The sequence below is a fragment of the Ictidomys tridecemlineatus genome, chromosome 13, assembly GCF_052094955.1.
Source record: "Ictidomys tridecemlineatus isolate mIctTri1 chromosome 13, mIctTri1.hap1, whole genome shotgun sequence".
Taxonomy (NCBI): Eukaryota; Metazoa; Chordata; class Mammalia; order Rodentia; family Sciuridae; genus Ictidomys; species Ictidomys tridecemlineatus.
This window is the reverse complement of record NC_135489.1, coordinates 396,963-414,781: the sequence shown is the minus strand read 5'-3', so window position 1 is coordinate 414,781 and position 17,819 is coordinate 396,963. Positions and strand designations below refer to the sequence as shown.

Below are 17,819 nucleotides of genomic sequence, written 5' to 3'. Positions count from 1 at the left end.
GCAGTTTGTTGCAGTTTCTCTCTGTGGAGGCTACACATTTCATTCTTTGTACACCTCCTGAGTTTTCCATAGAACATTTTAAGAGGCAGGTCTGAAACCAGACCCCCTGGGATTTGTTGTAGCTACTGATGTTCGATAACTTGACTGGAATAATTTTTAACGGTCTGTATTTTTGTTCAAAATGTGGCTGCTAACATCTCTGTTCTATCAGCTCAGTGGTCAATGAGTAAGTGGACACAGATTCTTAAATGCCCAGAATGGAAAGCAAAACAAGCTTTGCACACAGGCTTTGTGTGTGTGTTTATCTCACACCAACCCATGCCAGGCAGTTCACACCACAGTCTTGCTCTCACCTCACCTTCTCCATGTCTATCCTAATCTCTGCCTTGCCCCCCACCTGCTGGCAGTGTGAAGATCAGCCCAGGAGAGATACAAGGAACTCCTTCGGTCTTTCCTGAGCTTGTGCACCGTCCAGGCTTGAGCATGGTATTCTGGAGTCTCAGGAGTTAGCTGGAACAGATTTCCAAGTTCTTATTCCCCAAAGTGCCTCACTCCCCAGCCTGTCCTCCCACACACTCTGCCTAGCCTGTGGTTCATCCCAGCTGTGACCCACTGCCTCAGCAGCAATAGCTAAGGCATTGGCCAATAAATATTTTCCCTCCACACTGCCTGCTTTGGCACTGGGAGAGTTGCCAGTTATGAGAGAGAAAGCCAAGACCTTCAAGCTGGCTTCTGGGAACCACCAGATAGGTCCAGGTAATGTAGGGGAGAGCATTTGCAGGCTGTTTCCAGGGCCACTGCTAAGCTGGGAGCAGAGCAGAAGAGGAGGGCACAGTCAAAACTGCAAAGCTTCAGACTGGGCTGTGCTATTTTGAGTGTTCCGAGGTTGCTGGTTAGTTCCCAGAGTTCAAAAAGAGTTGATTTTAGAATTATCTTACCAGGTTTTTTTCCCCATTGTTTTGGGCAACGCCTTGCCCAGATCTCTGAATTTGTGCAAGCCTCTCTCCAGCACCTGTTCCAAAACACAAATCCCAGCATGTGTCACTGTTCTTCAGGCCACGAGTTAAGGTCAGGTCTCCACTTAATCAGCTCCGCTAGAAAGCTTGAAAGTTCTGCTGTTTGGATTTTGTGAGGTTGGGAATGCGAGAGGAGAAAGCAGCAGGTTCACTGGCGCCTGCCTCTTTTTTCTTGCAGACCCCGTCTCCTAAGAGCGCGGCACCGTGACCTCTTGGGGCAGCACCTCTGAGCACCGGCCGGCTCATGGGGCCATGGCCCTACTCCCGGGGCACGCCGAGCCCCCCAGTTGGCCGCCTGGTGGTGGGCCCTCCCACGCTCGGCACGTCATCATCAACGTCGGCGGCTGCAGGGTTCGCCTGGCCTGGGCCGCGCTGGCGCGCTGTCCCCTCGCGCGCCTCGAGCGCCTGAGCGCCTGCCGAGGCCGCGAGGAGCTGCTGCGCGTGTGCGATGACTACGACGTGAGCCGTGACGAGTTCTTCTTCGACCGAAGCCCGTGCGCCTTCCGTGCCATCGTGGCCCTGCTGCACGCCGGCAAGCTGCGGTTGCTGCGTGGACCGTGCGCACTGGCCTTCCGCGACGAGCTGGCCTACTGGGGCATCGACGAGGCGCGCCTGGAGCGCTGCTGCCTGCGCCGCCTGCGCCGCCGCGAGGAGGAGGCCGCCGAGGCCCGCGCTGTGCAGACTGGGCACGTGGCGCCAGGGAGCCCTGCGAGCGCCCTCGGGCCGGGGAGGCTAGAGCGCAGTCGGCAGCGCCTGCGCGATGTGGTGGACAACCCACATTCGGGGCTGGCAGGCAAGCTCTTCGCCTTTGTCTCCGTGGCCTTCGTGGCCGTCACCGCGGTTGGCCTTTGCCTGAGCACCATGCCGGACATCCGTGCCGAGGAGGAGCGGGTGAGCGTGGTGGGTCGGTGGGGCCACCCTTGGGCAGGGTGGGGCGGGAAGTGCTGGCTGGGGCCAAGCCTAGCATGTGGGAGGTAGCAACGCTGGCAGCCCTGCCAATCTCAGAACAACATGGGTGGGACACACGCGGGGATCGGGACAGGACGGGACAGGACATAGAGGGGTAGAGGGCCCCAAGAGAGCCCTGGTCTTGTTTGTGTACAACCCTCCTGCAGTGGAGGGTGAGGCCACAGGCATCAGACCTTCCTGACCACTGGGCCATGAGTGAAGGTCAGTGTGCAGAATCTGGGCTCTAGGTTAGAGTCAGTTTGGGCATCCATCCCCAGGCCTGATCCACTTTCTCTGGAGTCTTTCCAACAGGTCAGCCAGGTGGACTACCTGAAGCTAAAAATATGCAGTACCTTAAGGGTCTAGAGAACTGTGTGGTTTGGCCCCAAATTTGGTCATTCTAGGGCAAAGGAATGAGACCTATGTTCTCCTGGGGCAGCAGGGCCAGAGCCAAGTCAGCTTTGGGGGGGGGGACGAGACTCCATCATATCACAGTAGCTTTCTCCCCACTTCTTTCTGGCTTGTTGACCAATGGGAGAATTCCAGCACAGAAGAGCTAGGCAGAAGTGTCACTTGTGGGTTAAGCTAAGTTATCAAGACAAGGCAAGGGCAGATGAAAGACTGCCCTTGCAGTTAGCCTGCATTTGCACACATTGTGCATCATGGAATGTCGTGAAAACATTGTGTATACCAGGGCAGGTGTCAGGGTTAGTAGACAAGGGATGGTCACTCCTCCTCATGGTGCTTCATTCCTACAGAGGCTCCTAACCTTCCACCTCTGGTCAGCTGGCCAGAGCCCTTTGGGTGTCCAGGGACAAGAGCTGGAGCCCTCCAGGGGTCAGCTCATTCAGAGAAGCAGGAGAGCTGAATGGAGTAGGAGCGTGGCTGCCTTGCTACAGGCCAGGTTTGCGTGTAACTTTTGGACATTGGTTGGCCTGTTTCGTTGATGAGGGTCCCACAACTGAGCTGTCATGTCCCGTCATCTCAACCAAGCCTGAGTTGCTAATTCTGCTCCTAAAAAGATACTGATGTGTTTGTATTTCTAAGTAGCAATTACTCAGTGCAGTATTCAGAAGGGGGAAATCACTTACATAAGACCAGGGAGCGGGAGCAGTCAGGGCTGCCTGGGCCAGCAAAGGACCTGGGCAGCCCCAACTGCAGATCCTCTCTTAGGCATCTCTGGTCCCCATCACGCCTCTTCACACTCCCAGACACTATCTTCCTAACTCAGTTTCACATTCAAGAGTGGAGCCTCCATTGTGGGAGGACATGGGGAGAGGCGTCCATGCTGCCAGAGGCGCTGGCCAGTGTGGGCTCTTGGAAAGCTGTTTGCCAATGGTCAAGAGCTTGTGACAAGACACTTCTGAGAACATCTGTCTTAGGGACATGGGAAGCTACAGGCACTGTGGGCAGGGCTGCGGGCGGGTCCCACACCCTTCTAGAATAAGGATGATGTTAGTCAGCTGGACCTGCTCATCATCGTTAGCACCTGCTTGGAGCCCATCTGGGATCACTGCCTTCCTTCCATAACCCCGAAGCAATGCCACAGCCTGTTTGACTTAAAACAAGATTCATTCTGGTACAGTCCTTTGGGCGAAAGTTCACAATGGGTGTGCATGGGCCAGAAGCCCAGGTGCCACAGGGCGGTTCCTTCTGCAGGCTGTGTCCTTGCAGCCTCCTCCATCACCAGTACACATCCCTGGCCTCTGCTTCCACCTGTCTCCTGCTCTGACTGGCCCCAGCTGTTCCCTTAACACTAACCCTTACCACACTGAGCCCAACTGGTGATCAGGACACACTTCCATCCTGGGTCCCTTCAGTTGGTTACACCCATAAGTCCCTTTTGTCTTGTGAGGTGATGTCTCCTGGGCTCCAGAATGAGGATGGGGAGGCCTCTGGGGGCTACCCTGGCCTCTAGGTCGAGTGCTAGGGCTCAACCCACATCCTGTCCTGGAAGCCACTTGCCTGCCTACATCAGAGAAGTTCAGCATGCATCTGCCTCCTGGCACCTGGTCCAGGCACCCAGAGGAGGAGGGACATGTGTCACTGCTAGAGAGCAGCAGTGGCCTGGCTGCGGGGATGGGAGGAAGACCTGTGAGTTGGAATTGCACTGTCTCCTGCAAACTCTCACGGTTCAGCTCTGTGCAGCTGTGTGGCAGTTCTCCTGGGGCCCTGCTTTGGTTCACAATAAGCAGCCTTAGGACTGTTATTCATAAAGTCCTGCTTACGGGATCTGAGACCTAGAGCAGGGGGCTCACCTGTGCTCAGCACCTGAGCCTGAGGACCAGCTCTCACGCTGCAGGTTAGATCCTTCACTCTGAGATGTCTGGGCAGGAGGGTCTGGAGGAGGGGCCATCTGCTGGGTCTTCCCCATCCTGTGGGCTTGTCCCCTGCATCGTGTGCTCTGGAGCTGCACCTAGACCTGCCTGCTGTCCAAGCAGGGCTCAGGCTTGGGGTGACTGCCATGAGTTTTGGATGGAGGACACAGTGTGTCTCTGCCCCCACCTCATGCTGCCATCCAGTGCTGATGGTTGCTTAGGGACCACAACAAAGGTGTCACATGAACACACAGGTGCTGCACAGGCCCTGACTGCAACAACCCTGATGGCTGTGGAATGACCTGGAAGGACTCTCTGTAGTGAGGCCAGGAGGTTGAGGATGCTGCAGGTCCAAGGCACGGCAGTGGTCAGCGCATGCCAGGGGCTGGCTTCTGGACAAGGTGGGGTCTCAGTGCCACTCGACCATGAAGAGGTGTGGACAGGGCTTCTCACTCCAGCAGGGAGCTGGGAGAGCTCTCCTGTGCAGGGGTGGCCATGTGGCCTGGGCCTGTGCATACCAGCCTCTGAGAAGAGCCTGTGGCTGCCTAGCTTGCAGTAAGGGGCATTTCTCAAGGTCCACCACTTCCTTTCACGTTCTGACCATCTGGCTGTGTAGGTCGATTTTCCTCTTTAAATTTGCATGATTAACTGAAGGCCCACGTGATTAGTTATGGATTTCACACCTGGGAGTCCAGCTCCTAGACCCCCCTGAGGATGTGTCTGCAGCGTGGAGAGCTAGTGCTGTTTCTGGTGCACACGGCACATGGTGTTTTGTCAGCTTCTGCCTAGGGCGAGATCAGGGCTGTGTCTGAGCTGGGCCCCCCTCCCCCGTGCACAGTGCACCGACTCATGTGTCAGTCACCCCCAGAAGCACCTCATAGACAGATCCAGGGTAAAGTCTGACCAGCAGCTGGGCACCCCGGGGCCCAGTCCACACATCCCCCCCCACTTGAGCACTGGTGCCCTCCATCCCACCAGGGTGGGGCTGTATGGTGGGGCCCTGGCTCACCAGCATCCACCAGGTGAGGAGGAATCCCACTTCGCAGCTCCTCCCGTCTGCCTTCCTGGGCCCTGCGTGGTCTGTGGGGCCCCTGACCAGCCTCCAGGGCTGTGCACTCCAGCTTGAAGCTTGGATAAAGCTTCTGAGGCCCACCCTGAGCCTTGTGGTAAGCTGCCCTGGACCCACACATGGAGGGTGCTCACACTGAGAACCGTCTGCTGCCAGGCAGGTATTCTGCACAACTCAGGATGCTGAGGCAGGAGGATCGCAAGTTCAAGGCCAGCCTAGCAATTTAGTGAGACACTGTCTCAAAGTAAAGTGAAAAGGGCTGAGATACAACTCACTGGTGCAGCACCTCTAAGTTCATTCCCCCCCACCACCAAAAAAAAAAAAAAAAGAAGAAGAAGAGAAAGGAAAAAATGCTAACATGGTTCGTTTGGAAAAGGCAGACCAAGGCACTCCCATGGGAACCACAGCCTGGGCTTTCCCATCCCAGGCCTGGTGACAGCCATGGTGCAGTGTGGGCCATGGATGACAGCTGTGGCAGGGCCACAGCAGGGCCTAGTGGTGGCCGTGGTGCTGGGACAGCTGTGGGAGTGAAGGCTGTGGTGTGGTGACAGCTGGATGATGGCCACTGCATGGTGGCACTTGTGCTAGGGCTGTGGTGTCAGGTCTCCACAGGATGCAGCTCCTTCTCTCTGTGAACTAAGAAGCAGAGCTGGACCCTGACTGCAGCCTCTCAAGTCCGTCCTCCCAGCTGGTGTTGCCTGATGGATTTATGCTCGGGTGGATTCGGTTCCCTTCTGTCACCCAGAGTGAGTCCGGGTCGGCAGCATGGGTCAGCATGGTCTCTCCCAGAGGCTCCCAGCTGCCCTTCCTAGGCGTGGGGACAAAACCTAGTGGGGTGGGGGGCAACCCATGGCCACACATGGGTGCCTCAGGGGTCTGTTGACAAGCCTGTGTGGCACTCCTGGGTGGAGCCATCTTCACAGCGGCCCAGGACAGTGCCCACACACTGCTGCCCTGCATGCTGGCCCCCTAGGGCCATGCTTGGACCGCTGGAGCACAGAGGGCCGAAGGTACTGGCCAGAGCTCAGGGCACTGCGGGCCCTGTCTGGACAGCCCGGTCAGCCACAGTCTCCCCACCCCGTCTCATGGTAATAGGTTGGGTTGGCTTATCTTCCTGTTTGCAGAGACCTGCTCCACGCATCAGCAAACCAGCAGCATGGCCATGAGTGAATCTGTGCTGCGCATCCTGGAGGGCCTCGGGCCTGGGGTCAGATGTGGTCGCCCACCTTCCCGTTCTGTGAAGTGGGGACCATCCCTCAGGGTGCTGCCAAGTGGGGTGAGCGCACAGCAGGGGCTCGGCCACCCTGCTCCTCTGCAGTCCTCCCCCATGCAGCTGGTCCCTCCCCCGCAGGAGTCCCCAGTGCTGTCACACCCCTGAGTGGCCAGTGTACCATGCTGCCCAGATGGATGTGGGAGGCACAGAAGGCCAGTGCCCACATCCGGGATCACTGCCTGCTTTTGTGGGAGGCCACGTGGGCTCTTGGAGGCAAGGAACAGCTGGAGCTGGTGAGGCTGCTCAGTGCAGGCAAAGAGGGAGCTCTGCGTTTGTTCTCTCTGCTCCTGCCCAGATCTGGCAAGAGAAAGTTAGGAGATTTGTGTTTCTGGTTTTCGCTTTAGTCTGGTGGGAAAATGTATTCAAATGCCTAGAATAGAAGCACAGATTCTTTTTTCCATAACCTATCCAAGATTTTTGGTCTCTCCTCTGTCTCCCAAAGAGGCACAATTGGGCATGGGTTTTGGTGTGTGTGTTCCGATTGCTGCCAGACCCCCAGACAGTCACTTCTCCCTGGAGCTCGGGCTCCTCACCCGTCACTTGCAGGTTCTTCAAAGGGATTTGCTTGAATGGTGCATGAGAATTGGGGACTTGTTTTACCCTCTTTTTTGGTACTGGATGGAGATTGAACCCAGCGTCACTGAGCCACATCCCCAGAGCTTTTTGTTGTTCATTTTGAGACAGGGTCTCACTAAGTGGCCAGGATGGCCTTGAACTTTCACATCTCCTGCCTCCATTGCATTGCTTCACCCTTTCTCCACAGAGCTTGCAAACGCACCATGTGACTGGAGGAGCGTGCCAGGGCCTCTGGGCCCACAGCCTCTCCATGCCAAGCAGATTTGCTGTCCACAGAAATATGTGAGAGCTAATCAGATGCAACAGCTGGTGGGAGAACAGGACGGGCTCCACGGTGTAGGTCCAGGCCCAGCAGGATGCCCCCTCTGCCTCCCTGCAGGTGGACAAGGGCAGCACTGTGGGTGCAGGCAGCTGGTGAGAACTGAGGAAAGGGTGTGTGCCATCTCACCTTTTCCCAAGTCCTGGGCCAGGGCTGCTCACACGGCACACGTGGAAGGGCTCTTCTGACCAGCCAGAAAGGCAGGGCCTGGGACCTCTCCTGCTTCTTTGCCTGGAGTTCCTAATGTCAGTGTGGGTCTTCTCTGCCTCCTGAGCAGCCCACTGTGAGCACGCCCTGGCTGAACCCTGCCCCACCAGCTCCTAGAGAGGAGGAGAGGAGCTGTGAACTAAGAAGCAGACTGGACCCTGACTGCAGCCTCTAGGCGGTCCTCCCAGCCGGTGTGGCCTGATGAATTTATGCTCGGGTGGATTCGGTTCCCTTAAAAAATGCAGCTTCTCTGTCAAAATAATTCAGTCCTATTTAGGGAGATGATGGGAGGCTATGAAATCACAGACACTTGGAAAAATCCTTCATCTCCACTTATTCCCGTAAACTCTCAGTAGCTCTTCAGCTGCAGGAACCAAGCGGGACAGATGCCTGACCTGAGGGCTGACAAGAATGGGCCCTTCCTGGCCACCCACCATCCCTTCTTCACAGAAGCCTTTCTGCTTCTTACTGCTGGGGGGCCCAGGAGAGGGGCAGGTGGGGGACCAGCACAGCCATCTGCCCAGGAAGCCACCAGGGACGGTCCCTGCTCTGTTCCTGTGACCTGGGAACCAGGGTGTCCTGAGGACCTCATTATAGTAATCCACCTCTCATTAAACAAGTGTGTGCTTAGCAAGGACCGCCCTGGGGCCTGCCGTAGGCAAAGTGAGAAAAGTATACTGAGTAACCGTGGACGCTGGAGCTGCTCTGGGCAAATCCCAACAGCGTGGTTAGCCAGGACAGAAGCCGCTCACACTGGCAGTCCAGAGACACCAGGCAGCTGGGCACAGTGACATGGCCTGTGCTCCCAGCTATATGGAGGCTGAGGCAGAAGGATCACTTGAGCCCAGGAGTTTGAGGCCAGTCCGGGCCACATAGACTCTGTCTTAAACAGAAATGACCAGACATCCAGATACAGTGTGTGGGGGCATGAAGCCTGCAGATGACAGCTTTACCAGTCAGACAGGAAAGGGCGGCCACCCCTGGGTCATGCTGGGTAGTATTCAGATAAATTTCAGGTCTCTGGGAAACTGTGGAAAAAACTAAGTCCATACAGTTAATAAAAGAAAATGTAGGTGAATATATTTTCCCTTTTGGGTGTGGAGGAAATCTTTTTAGGTTTGGTAAGAAAGCCAGAAACCACACAGGAAATATTTAACGACACAAAAGTTAAAAGGTGGTGAAAGGTTTTAAAAAAACGCTTTAAAAAGGTTTGTCCCTTCCCCCAGACTCGAGCAGTTAGCTGTGATCTCGGGGCAGACTTGCAGCACCCATGGCTCATGGCTGATGTCGGGGAGGTCTGAGGAGTCGAGAAGCCCTGCCGTGGGGCAGGGCTGGAGGCAGGTTCCTCATGGTTGTGCCCCTCCAGAGCCACGAGGTCCTGTGTGGGAGCTGAGCGGGAGAAACAGCTGCATCTCCTGTGTAGGGTGGGCCCTGAGGTGTTGTCGGACCAGGTGAAATTAGAAGAGCATTTTTCCATCCAGCTGTAGTCTGTAGTGATAGTAGTCTATTCAGTTCCAACAGGCTCACCTCTGCAAACCAAGAGCTCAGTGCTCTGCACCGAGCACAGAGCCGACGTGGAGGGGAGCAGGCACATGGACTTGGTGAACAGCTGTGGTCAGCACTGGGTGGAGAACAGTGGCTCAGGATTCTGTGCCATTGTGGGACATGGAGGAAATCGATGGGTGACCTGGAGCCCTGGGGGGCGCCCTGTCCACACTCACAGGAGGCCTCACCATCTGCACCTCCTGGGGGCCTCAGAGCAGATGAGCAGATGCAGGAGGGACGGCTCACTCCTGTGGTACCTGGCGAGCCAGGGGTCACCAGACAGGCTCTGTGGGTTCAGTGCATCCCCACAGAGCCTCCAGGGGCCGGCGGGGCTGGGCTGGGGAGGCCAGAAGCCAGGATTGGTCCTGATGAAGTTCATTTCCGTGTCACCAGCACAAAGCACTTGAGGAGGCGTTGGCAGGAGAGGGAGCTGACAAGCCCGCTCAGCGCAGATAATCTGAAAGGAGGGGCTCTGTTGTTTCCCAGTAAATGGCTGTTGTGCTATTTTTAAACAGTGGGTTCTCCTGGGTCGATTTTCTATTCCTCTGTTCCTTCTCTGTTTGCAACACCAGATCTGACAAGAGCAATAATTAAAAAAAATAAACCTCATTCAGTTCAAAGCTGAATTGTTATAAATTCATAGTAAAATGAGTTGAATATTTTCTTTCTGGTGCTTAGGGGAGCTAAAGAGGAATTGCACAGAGTCACTAAGGAAAGAGAGGTGCATCTGGTGTCCAGCGTGGGAGCAGCATGGAGCTCGGAATCATAGTCCCAGCCAAAGGCAGAGGGCAGGACTGGTGAAGCGACGGGAGGAAGTGTCCGGAGGACACACGGGCGCTCTTCCGAGGGCCGTGGGCAGTGTCAGGATTCAGTCACAAACCAGCACACTCCACACCCACCAGGGAAGGCACTGGCCTCGGGGCTCGATGAAGCAGCCGCCCGCGAGGTTGGACCCTCGCCACGGGCCTTTCTGTCTCCTGTTCCCACACGTGTCTGTGGAGAGATGTGGAGCGTGGTGGTGTTCCTGGGCAGGCTGCTGCTGCTGAAGGCTTGACAGCATGGGACAAAGGCAGGGGTGCAGCACCTGGGTGCATTGGCACTCTGAGTACTGGGGCGCAAGTGCAATCCAGGCGTCCTGCTGCTGAGCGCAGACCACCCCACCTCCAGGGAATCAGAGGCCTCTGTTCATTTTCATGAGAGAACACCCAGGGCCAGTGTCCACACGCACCTCTGATGGGGCCGGCTCCTGACAGGTCCAACAGTGGGGTGGCTGTGGTTCCTGGTGAGCCCGCTGCTCCCTCTGCCCCAGGCATCTCCTACCACCTGCTCTGCCAGCACCTAGCCCAGCAGCCTGGCAGAGAGCACAGCACAGGGCACCCTCCTGCAGTGCCTGTGGATTTCCAGCTCTGCTGGGCATCGTGGATATGCTGGGCAACGTGAGAAAGAAAGCTAGAACCCCCTAGTCCCGCTGCACACAGAGGACACGGCTAGGTGGCGAGGTGGTCTCCCTGCTTTGTTTCTGCCCATGTGGGTAGGAAGTAGTTGAGCGGGGCACAGAACCCAGAGCCTTGCATGTGCCAGGCAAGTGCTGTACCACTGAGCCACACCCCAGCCCTCATCACACTATCAACTGAGCTCTGCTGGCCATCCTGCTGGAAACCAGAGCTCGTTGACATGAGGGTGCCGGTGCCCTCTGTCTTCTCTGGTGGCCTTGGTCATGGCTACGTTGTTTCGGTAAGACCATAATTTATTCAGCAAGCTTCCCTTTAGTACTGAACATTTAAGTTCCTGGGTTTTTTTGTAAAAAGAAATAAAATGGTTGATACTTGGAATTCCGTTAGGAGACGGATTGCCACATCTTCTCTCTTGCTCCCTCAACCCTACTACGGAGACGGTGAGGGAGCGCTCAGTGTGCGCGGTCAAGACCCTGCAGGCAAAGGGAACAGGTGCCCGTGTCCACACGCTGTGGAAAGGAAGGCAGCGGGACATGGCACGCAGAGGCAGCCGAGCGACACTGAGACTGGGAAGTGAGACCACGAGGAGGTGGCCCAGCACGGCCCACACCTTGAGGTATCTTCGCCGGGCCCCTCATCGAGGGCTGTGGTGTACAGGACCACAGTAGGCACTGGGCAAGGACCTGAGCCTACCCCACCAACCCCAGCAGGAGTCCAGAAGCCCTTTTCAGGAACCAGAAGGATCAGCTGTCACTTGGGCCTGTCAGAGGCCGAGCTGGCTGGTTGTCCCTGGTGAGACCCTGTGTCCAGCAAGCCCACTCACATCAGCACCTCATGCTTGAGATGGACCCAGAGCCTGCAGGGCTCACTGCAGGGAGCAGGAAGATGGAAGCCGGATGGAGGCCAGGGCTGTGGGCGGAGCTCTGGGAAGGACCTGCACCTGCAGCTCAAAGACCAGGAGGGAGGAAGGGAGCCTGGCAGGCTGGCCGTCCCCAACAGGCGAGTGCCACGTGCTCAGAGTGCCTCAGAGCCCTCAGTCCTAGACTCCTAGTGGCCCCTCGCCCCCAGCCTGCAGGGAAGCCTGAGACTTGTGAAGGCTTCCTGGGGAGAGGGAAGAAAGGTGGTCCCGCCTGTGAACAGGCAGAACACCCTGAGCCCCAGGATCATGGGGGGCTGGGGTGGGGATGCTGGGCGTGTTCCCCTCTGATCTTCGTGTTGGTCACCGGTTGCTCCTCTTGTGGGCACACACACACGCACACACCAGCCTTCCGTGTTTTCTGTGTGAGGCTCACCTCGCAGCACTGCTGAGAGCTGACCCAGTAGACAGCGCCTGCTCTTCTGGGTGCGACTGCCCTCCACCGGTAATTGTACCCCAAGTTATACTTTCAGCCAACCTTGAAGGTAGAGGAAAAGCATTTCCAGATTTGCAAAGGTGTCCATGCACCTGCTCTTGGAAGTGGCTGGAGGGTGTGCTTCAATAGCCAGTGGAGTGAAGCAGGTGCCTCAGAAGCAGGAACCGTGCCAGGCACAGGGGCCATGCCTTCATCCCAGCAGCTCTGGAGGCGACCTAGAGAGACCCCATCTCCAAGTACAGGTAAAAAGGGCTGGGGGTGTAGGACACTGGAGAAGTGCCCCTGGGTTCAATCCCCAGTGCTGGTGCTTGTCAGCAGGAAGAAAACGCCCGAGTGGGCTGCAGGGCTGCAGGGCTCCGTGGGGGAGCCCTTCCTGCTCGCTCCGGGGCCTGGGTCCATCTTTTGTACCCCATCGCAGCACAAAAAGAGTGACCCTCAGATCACCCTCAGTGGAAGCCAGACCCAAGGCTGCAGCTGCATGAACACACAGAACCTTCTGGAACGGCAGGCGAGTGGTGTTGGTGAAACCACCTCCAGGCGGAGACAGGCTCGGTACCTGTCAGAGCCCACGAGGCTGTGTCCCCAAGTGCACTGCCCTTTTAGTAAGTCTTTGGGCCCATTTCTGATAGCCCCTGAGCGTCCACTTTCTGAAACAGTTCTCAGGTCAGAGGACACACTCTCTGAAGGCTTTTAAAATGTATTTGTGCCAAGTCTGTATGAATGCAATCTGGGTCCTACCTGTGCCACCCTGGGCCTAAGACCCAGTGGCCCCTGTGTGCTGTCGAGTCGGGAGCACCTGGCATTGGTAATGGCACGTGTCTTCCAGGTGCTCCGGGGGACTGCACTGTGTGCTCACTTGCTGTTCTCAGCAGGTTTGGTTTTGTGTTTGTGGGAAAGGCCACTGGAGAGGCTGAGATGGGTTCCACATCTGAACGTGGCTCAGGGATTCTCAGACATGCAGGACAGCAGGGGTACCCTGCCCCCCAGCTCAGACACACAGACTCCCTGGGCAGCTGCAGCCTTCAGACTGATCCCAGGGTCAGCGCCATGTAAAGGCCAGACAACCAGTCAGGGCAGGAGGGAAGCCCTGCCTGCCAGGCCAGCTCAGACAGCCCTGTCGGGTCCTGAGGACCAGGGTCTGCTTTCAGGGAGGAGGTTCCAGAAACCCCAACCACAGCTGGTCACCTCCGGAGATCCTGTGCCACCGGCTCCCACCCACGGTCTCTCCAGCCTTACGGCTTAGGTGGCTGTGCCAGGTGGCCCAGACGCCTTCTCATGCACAGCTGAGGGTGACCAGTGGGGACTCATTGGACACACATGGGACCCAATGGGTAGGACATCCCAGATCTCCCAGGGACACAGGGTTGTCCCTTCCCCACCGTCATGGAATCAGAGCGGGGGCAGCCATGTTCCCAGGAAGGCTTTAGGGCAGTGTCCCTGGAGTGGGCTCCGATCCCGTGTATACAGCCCAAGCAAGCTGCCCAGGGGGTGCAGGGCTAGGGATGCTCCAGAGTGCACCCACACCTGTAGGTGTCATGTCTTCACCAAAGCGTCTGGAGGGTTCACACACACAGAGTCCAGATGCCTGGACGTGGGAACTCCAGAAATCATCCATGGTCATTGGACTGGGTCAGAGGGCCTTCTACAGGCAAGAGTACTGCCCCTCCCCTCCTCAGGAAGGCAAGGAACAGTTCCAGCCCCGTGGAAGGACGAGATCAACCTGGAACTGCCAGGGGGGTGTGGAAGACACTGACCAGCTTATACACATTGCCCTGAGCTGGCCCGTGCCCGGCTCAGAAGGAGCTAACTGGAGCACAGAGAAGTCTGTGGGAGCTTGTGGTTTTCTCTGGGCCTCTTGCAGATTACATGATCCATCGGTGCCTGGGCCTGAATATGCAGGATGACTCCTCCCTGTCCTAGGACACATGCTTGTGGTCTGAAAGTGGAGCGGGGTGGCATGTGCGGGGCTGGTGCTGCGGCTGTTGCGCACGCTGCTCGCTGGGGCTGCATTCGCTGGGGCTGCGCTCACTGGAGGCTGAGGCAGGAGGATCACTTGAGCCCAGGAATTATAAGCCACACAGATCCATCTCAAGACAAAAATACTGGGTTGCTGAGCCCACACCTGGTGTGCACTAGCAGCGTCTGAGCCATCCTGAGCTGAGGTCTTGCTAATGATGGAAGGCTCAGGGGCTTTACCACCCTCTGCTTAGGGTAACCTCACCACCACCAACAGTCTTAGAAGGTTGCTGTCTCCAGATGCCAAGCAGGGCAAGCTGCTATGGGGACTCCCTGCAGGACGGGCCCAGGACCCAGAGGTCACTGCCAAGGTTTCCTCCTTACAAGGTCACTGAGGGTATGAGGAGCCATGATTCCTCATTGTGGGTAGGACATCGGCCCTGGGTCAGATTCTGTCCAAAGCATTTTCCGTGTACTGCATTAATGGACTCTCAGAGACTGTGCCAACCTTGCTTTCCTGGGATGAGTCCTTCATGTCCAGTTCTTACTTTCACCTGCTGCTGAGCTCAGTTTGCTGCTCTCCTTAAAGCATCTTGCACTGGTATGGACAAACAACTCCATCTGCAGTTTTCTTATGCGGGTTGGTAAACACAGGCCACAATGGGAGCCTGTGCTCTCTCTGCCTGTAAAGACTTGGTATTGGCACTGAGTTGGTGGAGCTCAGCAGTGGAGCCCTCTGGCCCTGGGCTCCCCCAAGTTTGTCCACTCCCCTGAGTTTAGTCTCCTCACCTGCTTCCTTCTAGGCCCATTTCTGTGGTTTGCCTTTATAAATTCACCCATTTCTAGAATTTACCCAACTTGTGGGTACCTCCTTCCCAGCGTGTTCCGGTCCTTTTACTCCTGTCCATGTGGTAGCAATGTCCCCTCTTTCGTTTCTGATCCCAGTAGTTTGAGTTTTCTCTCTCCCCTGGTCACACTAGCTAGAAATGTGTCCCTTTAGTTGATCTCTTTAAAGAATCAGGTTTTGGATTTTTGGTCTGTCTCCTATTCATTCATTCCAGCACTCATTTTTTCTTTTCTTTTGGGGGGGGGATTTTTTCTTTTTAAGTATGCATTTTGACCTATCTTACATACCTGGAGTACAACTTCCCATTCCTGGGGTTGAGCATGATGTGGAGTGACACTGGTCATTTACTCATCCATGAACATAGGAAAGTTTCCCATTCCCAGCCTCCCGCCCTCCCAGGCACCGTGCCCTGTCCAATCTGGTGACACCCCACCCCATTGTGAGCCAGCATCCACATATCTGAGAGAACTTTTGGCTTTTGGTTTTTGGGGACTGGCTTATTTCACATAGCATGATAGTCTCCAGTTGCATCAGTTTACTGGCAAATTCCAGTGCTAGTCTTATGACCTCTTCACTTTTTGTGAATTTTATTTACTCTTCTTTACCTGGTTGCTTTTTTTTTTTTTTTTTTTGAAAGAGAGAGAGAGAGAATGAATTGGATCGAATGGGGCCGCACGCACGCCAGGCGAGGGCGCTACCGCTTGAGCCACACCCCCAACCCCTACCTGGTTGCTTTAAGTGGAACGTTGGGTTATTAATTTGAGACCTTTCTTTCTTGTAGGCACCGCTGGCCATCATTTCAGAGGCTTTAAGTGGTTCGGGTTTTAAGTGACTTTCCAGTTTGCTGGGTCAGGCCGCAGCGAGCTCCCCCAACCTCGTGTCCCCTCTCCTCCGCAGGGTGAGTGCTCCACCAAGTGCCGCAGCCTCTTTGTACTGGAGACGGTGTGCGTGGCCTGGTTCTCCTTCGAGTTCTTGCTGCGCTCCCTGCAGGCCGAGAGCAAGTGCGCCTTCCTGCGGAGGCCGCTCAACATCATCGACATCTTGGCCATCCTGCCCTTCTACGTGTCGCTGCTGGTGGGCCTGGCGGCGGGGCCCGCGGGCAGCAAGCTGCTGGAGCGAGCGGGGCTGGTGCTGCGGCTGCTGCGCGCGCTGCGCGTGCTCTACGTGATGCGCCTGGCGCGCCACTCGCTGGGGCTGCGCTCGCTGGGCCTCACGGTGCGCCGCTGCGCGCGCGAGTTCGGACTGCTGCTGCTCTTCCTTTGCGTGGCCATGGCGCTCTTCGCGCCGCTAGTGCACCTGGCTGAACGCGAACTGGGTGCGCGGCGCGACTTCTCTAGCGTGCCGGCCAGCTACTGGTGGGCAGTTATCTCCATGACCACCGTGGGCTACGGCGACATGGTGCCGCGCAGCCTGCCCGGGCAGGTGGTGGCACTCAGCAGCATCCTCAGCGGCATCTTGCTTATGGCCTTCCCAGTCACCTCCATCTTTCACACCTTCTCACGCTCCTACTCGGAGCTCAAAGAGCAGCAGCAGCGCGCTGCCAGCCCCGAGCCCGCCCTGTGCGAGGACAGCACGCGCTCAGCCAGCGCCACCGAGGACAGCTCGCAGGACCCCGAGGGCACCAGGGGTGCACAGGGCCCAGTAGGGCCGCTCTGAGCTGGCAGGAGAGTACTGCTCTGGAGCTTCAGGAAGTGCAGTCGCTGGCGGTCCACGAAGGGGCCTGCAGACCTGCCAGAGCTTAGTCTAGTGCACCGACTGGCCTCGGAAAGCTTCGGGCTCCCAGTAACTCCCGGAGAGCTCACCAGCCTGGGTCCTCCTATTTTCCCTCGGGTTTTAAATTTTCTATGGCTAACTGAATAATCCACTGGATCCCAGAAATCCCACACCTGGAGCAAATGCCAAGCTACACTGGCCTGGGTCTGACCCTGACCTGTCGGCCAGGGCAGCCCTGGCAGGAGTGGGGCAGCTGGAGACAGAAGTCCCTTCTGCTGCCTGGTCACCCACAGTGGCAGTGCACCATGGGAGGGAGACATCCAGCACTGCCAGTCCATGTCACTTGCAGAGTGACAGGGCAGAGTCTTGACATGGGCACTCACAGGCCCTGCTTCTCCCTAAGTAACCCTCCTTTGGTGGGGGGCCCAGACCTCTGACCTGCATTCCCTGACACTGGCTCCTCAGGTGACAGGGCCTCCCCTGGCAGGTGGTAGAGCAGGTTTGCATGTGGTGTTTTAACAGCCCCCTCCACCCACCCACCATGGAGGGGCTGCATCTCCCCCTGGAACAGAGTTCTCAAGGCCTCACAAGAAAACACTCCCCACTCTCAAGTCCGGCGTAGAATGTGGTGGTATAGGGGCAAGAGGGGCAGGTGCTCCTTCAATGTTTCCTGCAGGCACACGAGTGCCAGAGCAGCCTGTCCACAAAAGCATGGGCAAGTCCACTCAGGACAGGACAGAATTCTCCAGATGCCACTTTGTACTTTTTCACTGCTGAGCTTGGCCACCACACCTGAGATACTGCACCCAGAGGGTCTTGGACAGCAGGGTACCCTCCTCAGGACCCCTGGGGTGAGCAGAGGTCCTGGGGAGGGTACCCTGCTGTCCAAGACCCTCTGGGTGTTTGGATGTTTCCTAAGATTCTTGGATGTTTCCTAAGATTCCACTGAAAACCAATAAAAAGTGCAGCCTCCCCGGAAAACTCCTGGCTGAGCTCCTTGGGTGAATGTCACCGGAGTCTGTGGGTCTGCCCAGAATGGGGGCCTGGGCCCAAGGATCTCCTGGGAATCGGCAGGTGCAACAGCGGGAGCCACCAGAGACACTCTGACCTCACCAGATCCCTTCACTAAGCCCAGCTGTCTAGGTCCACGGCAGAGCCCAGACACACATGCGCCTGCTCTCCAGGGCAGGATGGTTCATCTCAGAGCCAGAGAGGCCTGGGATAAC

At 56.8% G+C, this 17,819-nt stretch overlaps 1 protein-coding gene across 4 annotated transcripts in view; it reads left to right on the top strand.

Moving 5' to 3' along the window:
- Window positions 1–17,574, top strand: part of Kcng2 (potassium voltage-gated channel modifier subfamily G member 2) — a 43,976-nt gene extending 26,402 nt beyond the window's left edge. For all 4 annotated transcript variants that reach the window (XM_021732508.3, XM_021732507.3, XM_005334386.4 and 1 more), the window contains exons 2-3: window positions 1,195–1,907; window positions 15,778–17,574. In XM_021732508.3, the coding sequence (XP_021588183.2) occupies window positions 1,269–1,907; window positions 15,778–16,536 (1,398 nt within the window). In that variant the 5' untranslated portion in view covers window positions 1,195–1,268 and the 3' untranslated portion in view covers window positions 16,537–17,574. The remainder of the gene's footprint in view (window positions 1–1,194; window positions 1,908–15,777) is intronic.
- The last annotated feature ends 245 nt before the right edge of the window (window positions 17,575–17,819 follow it).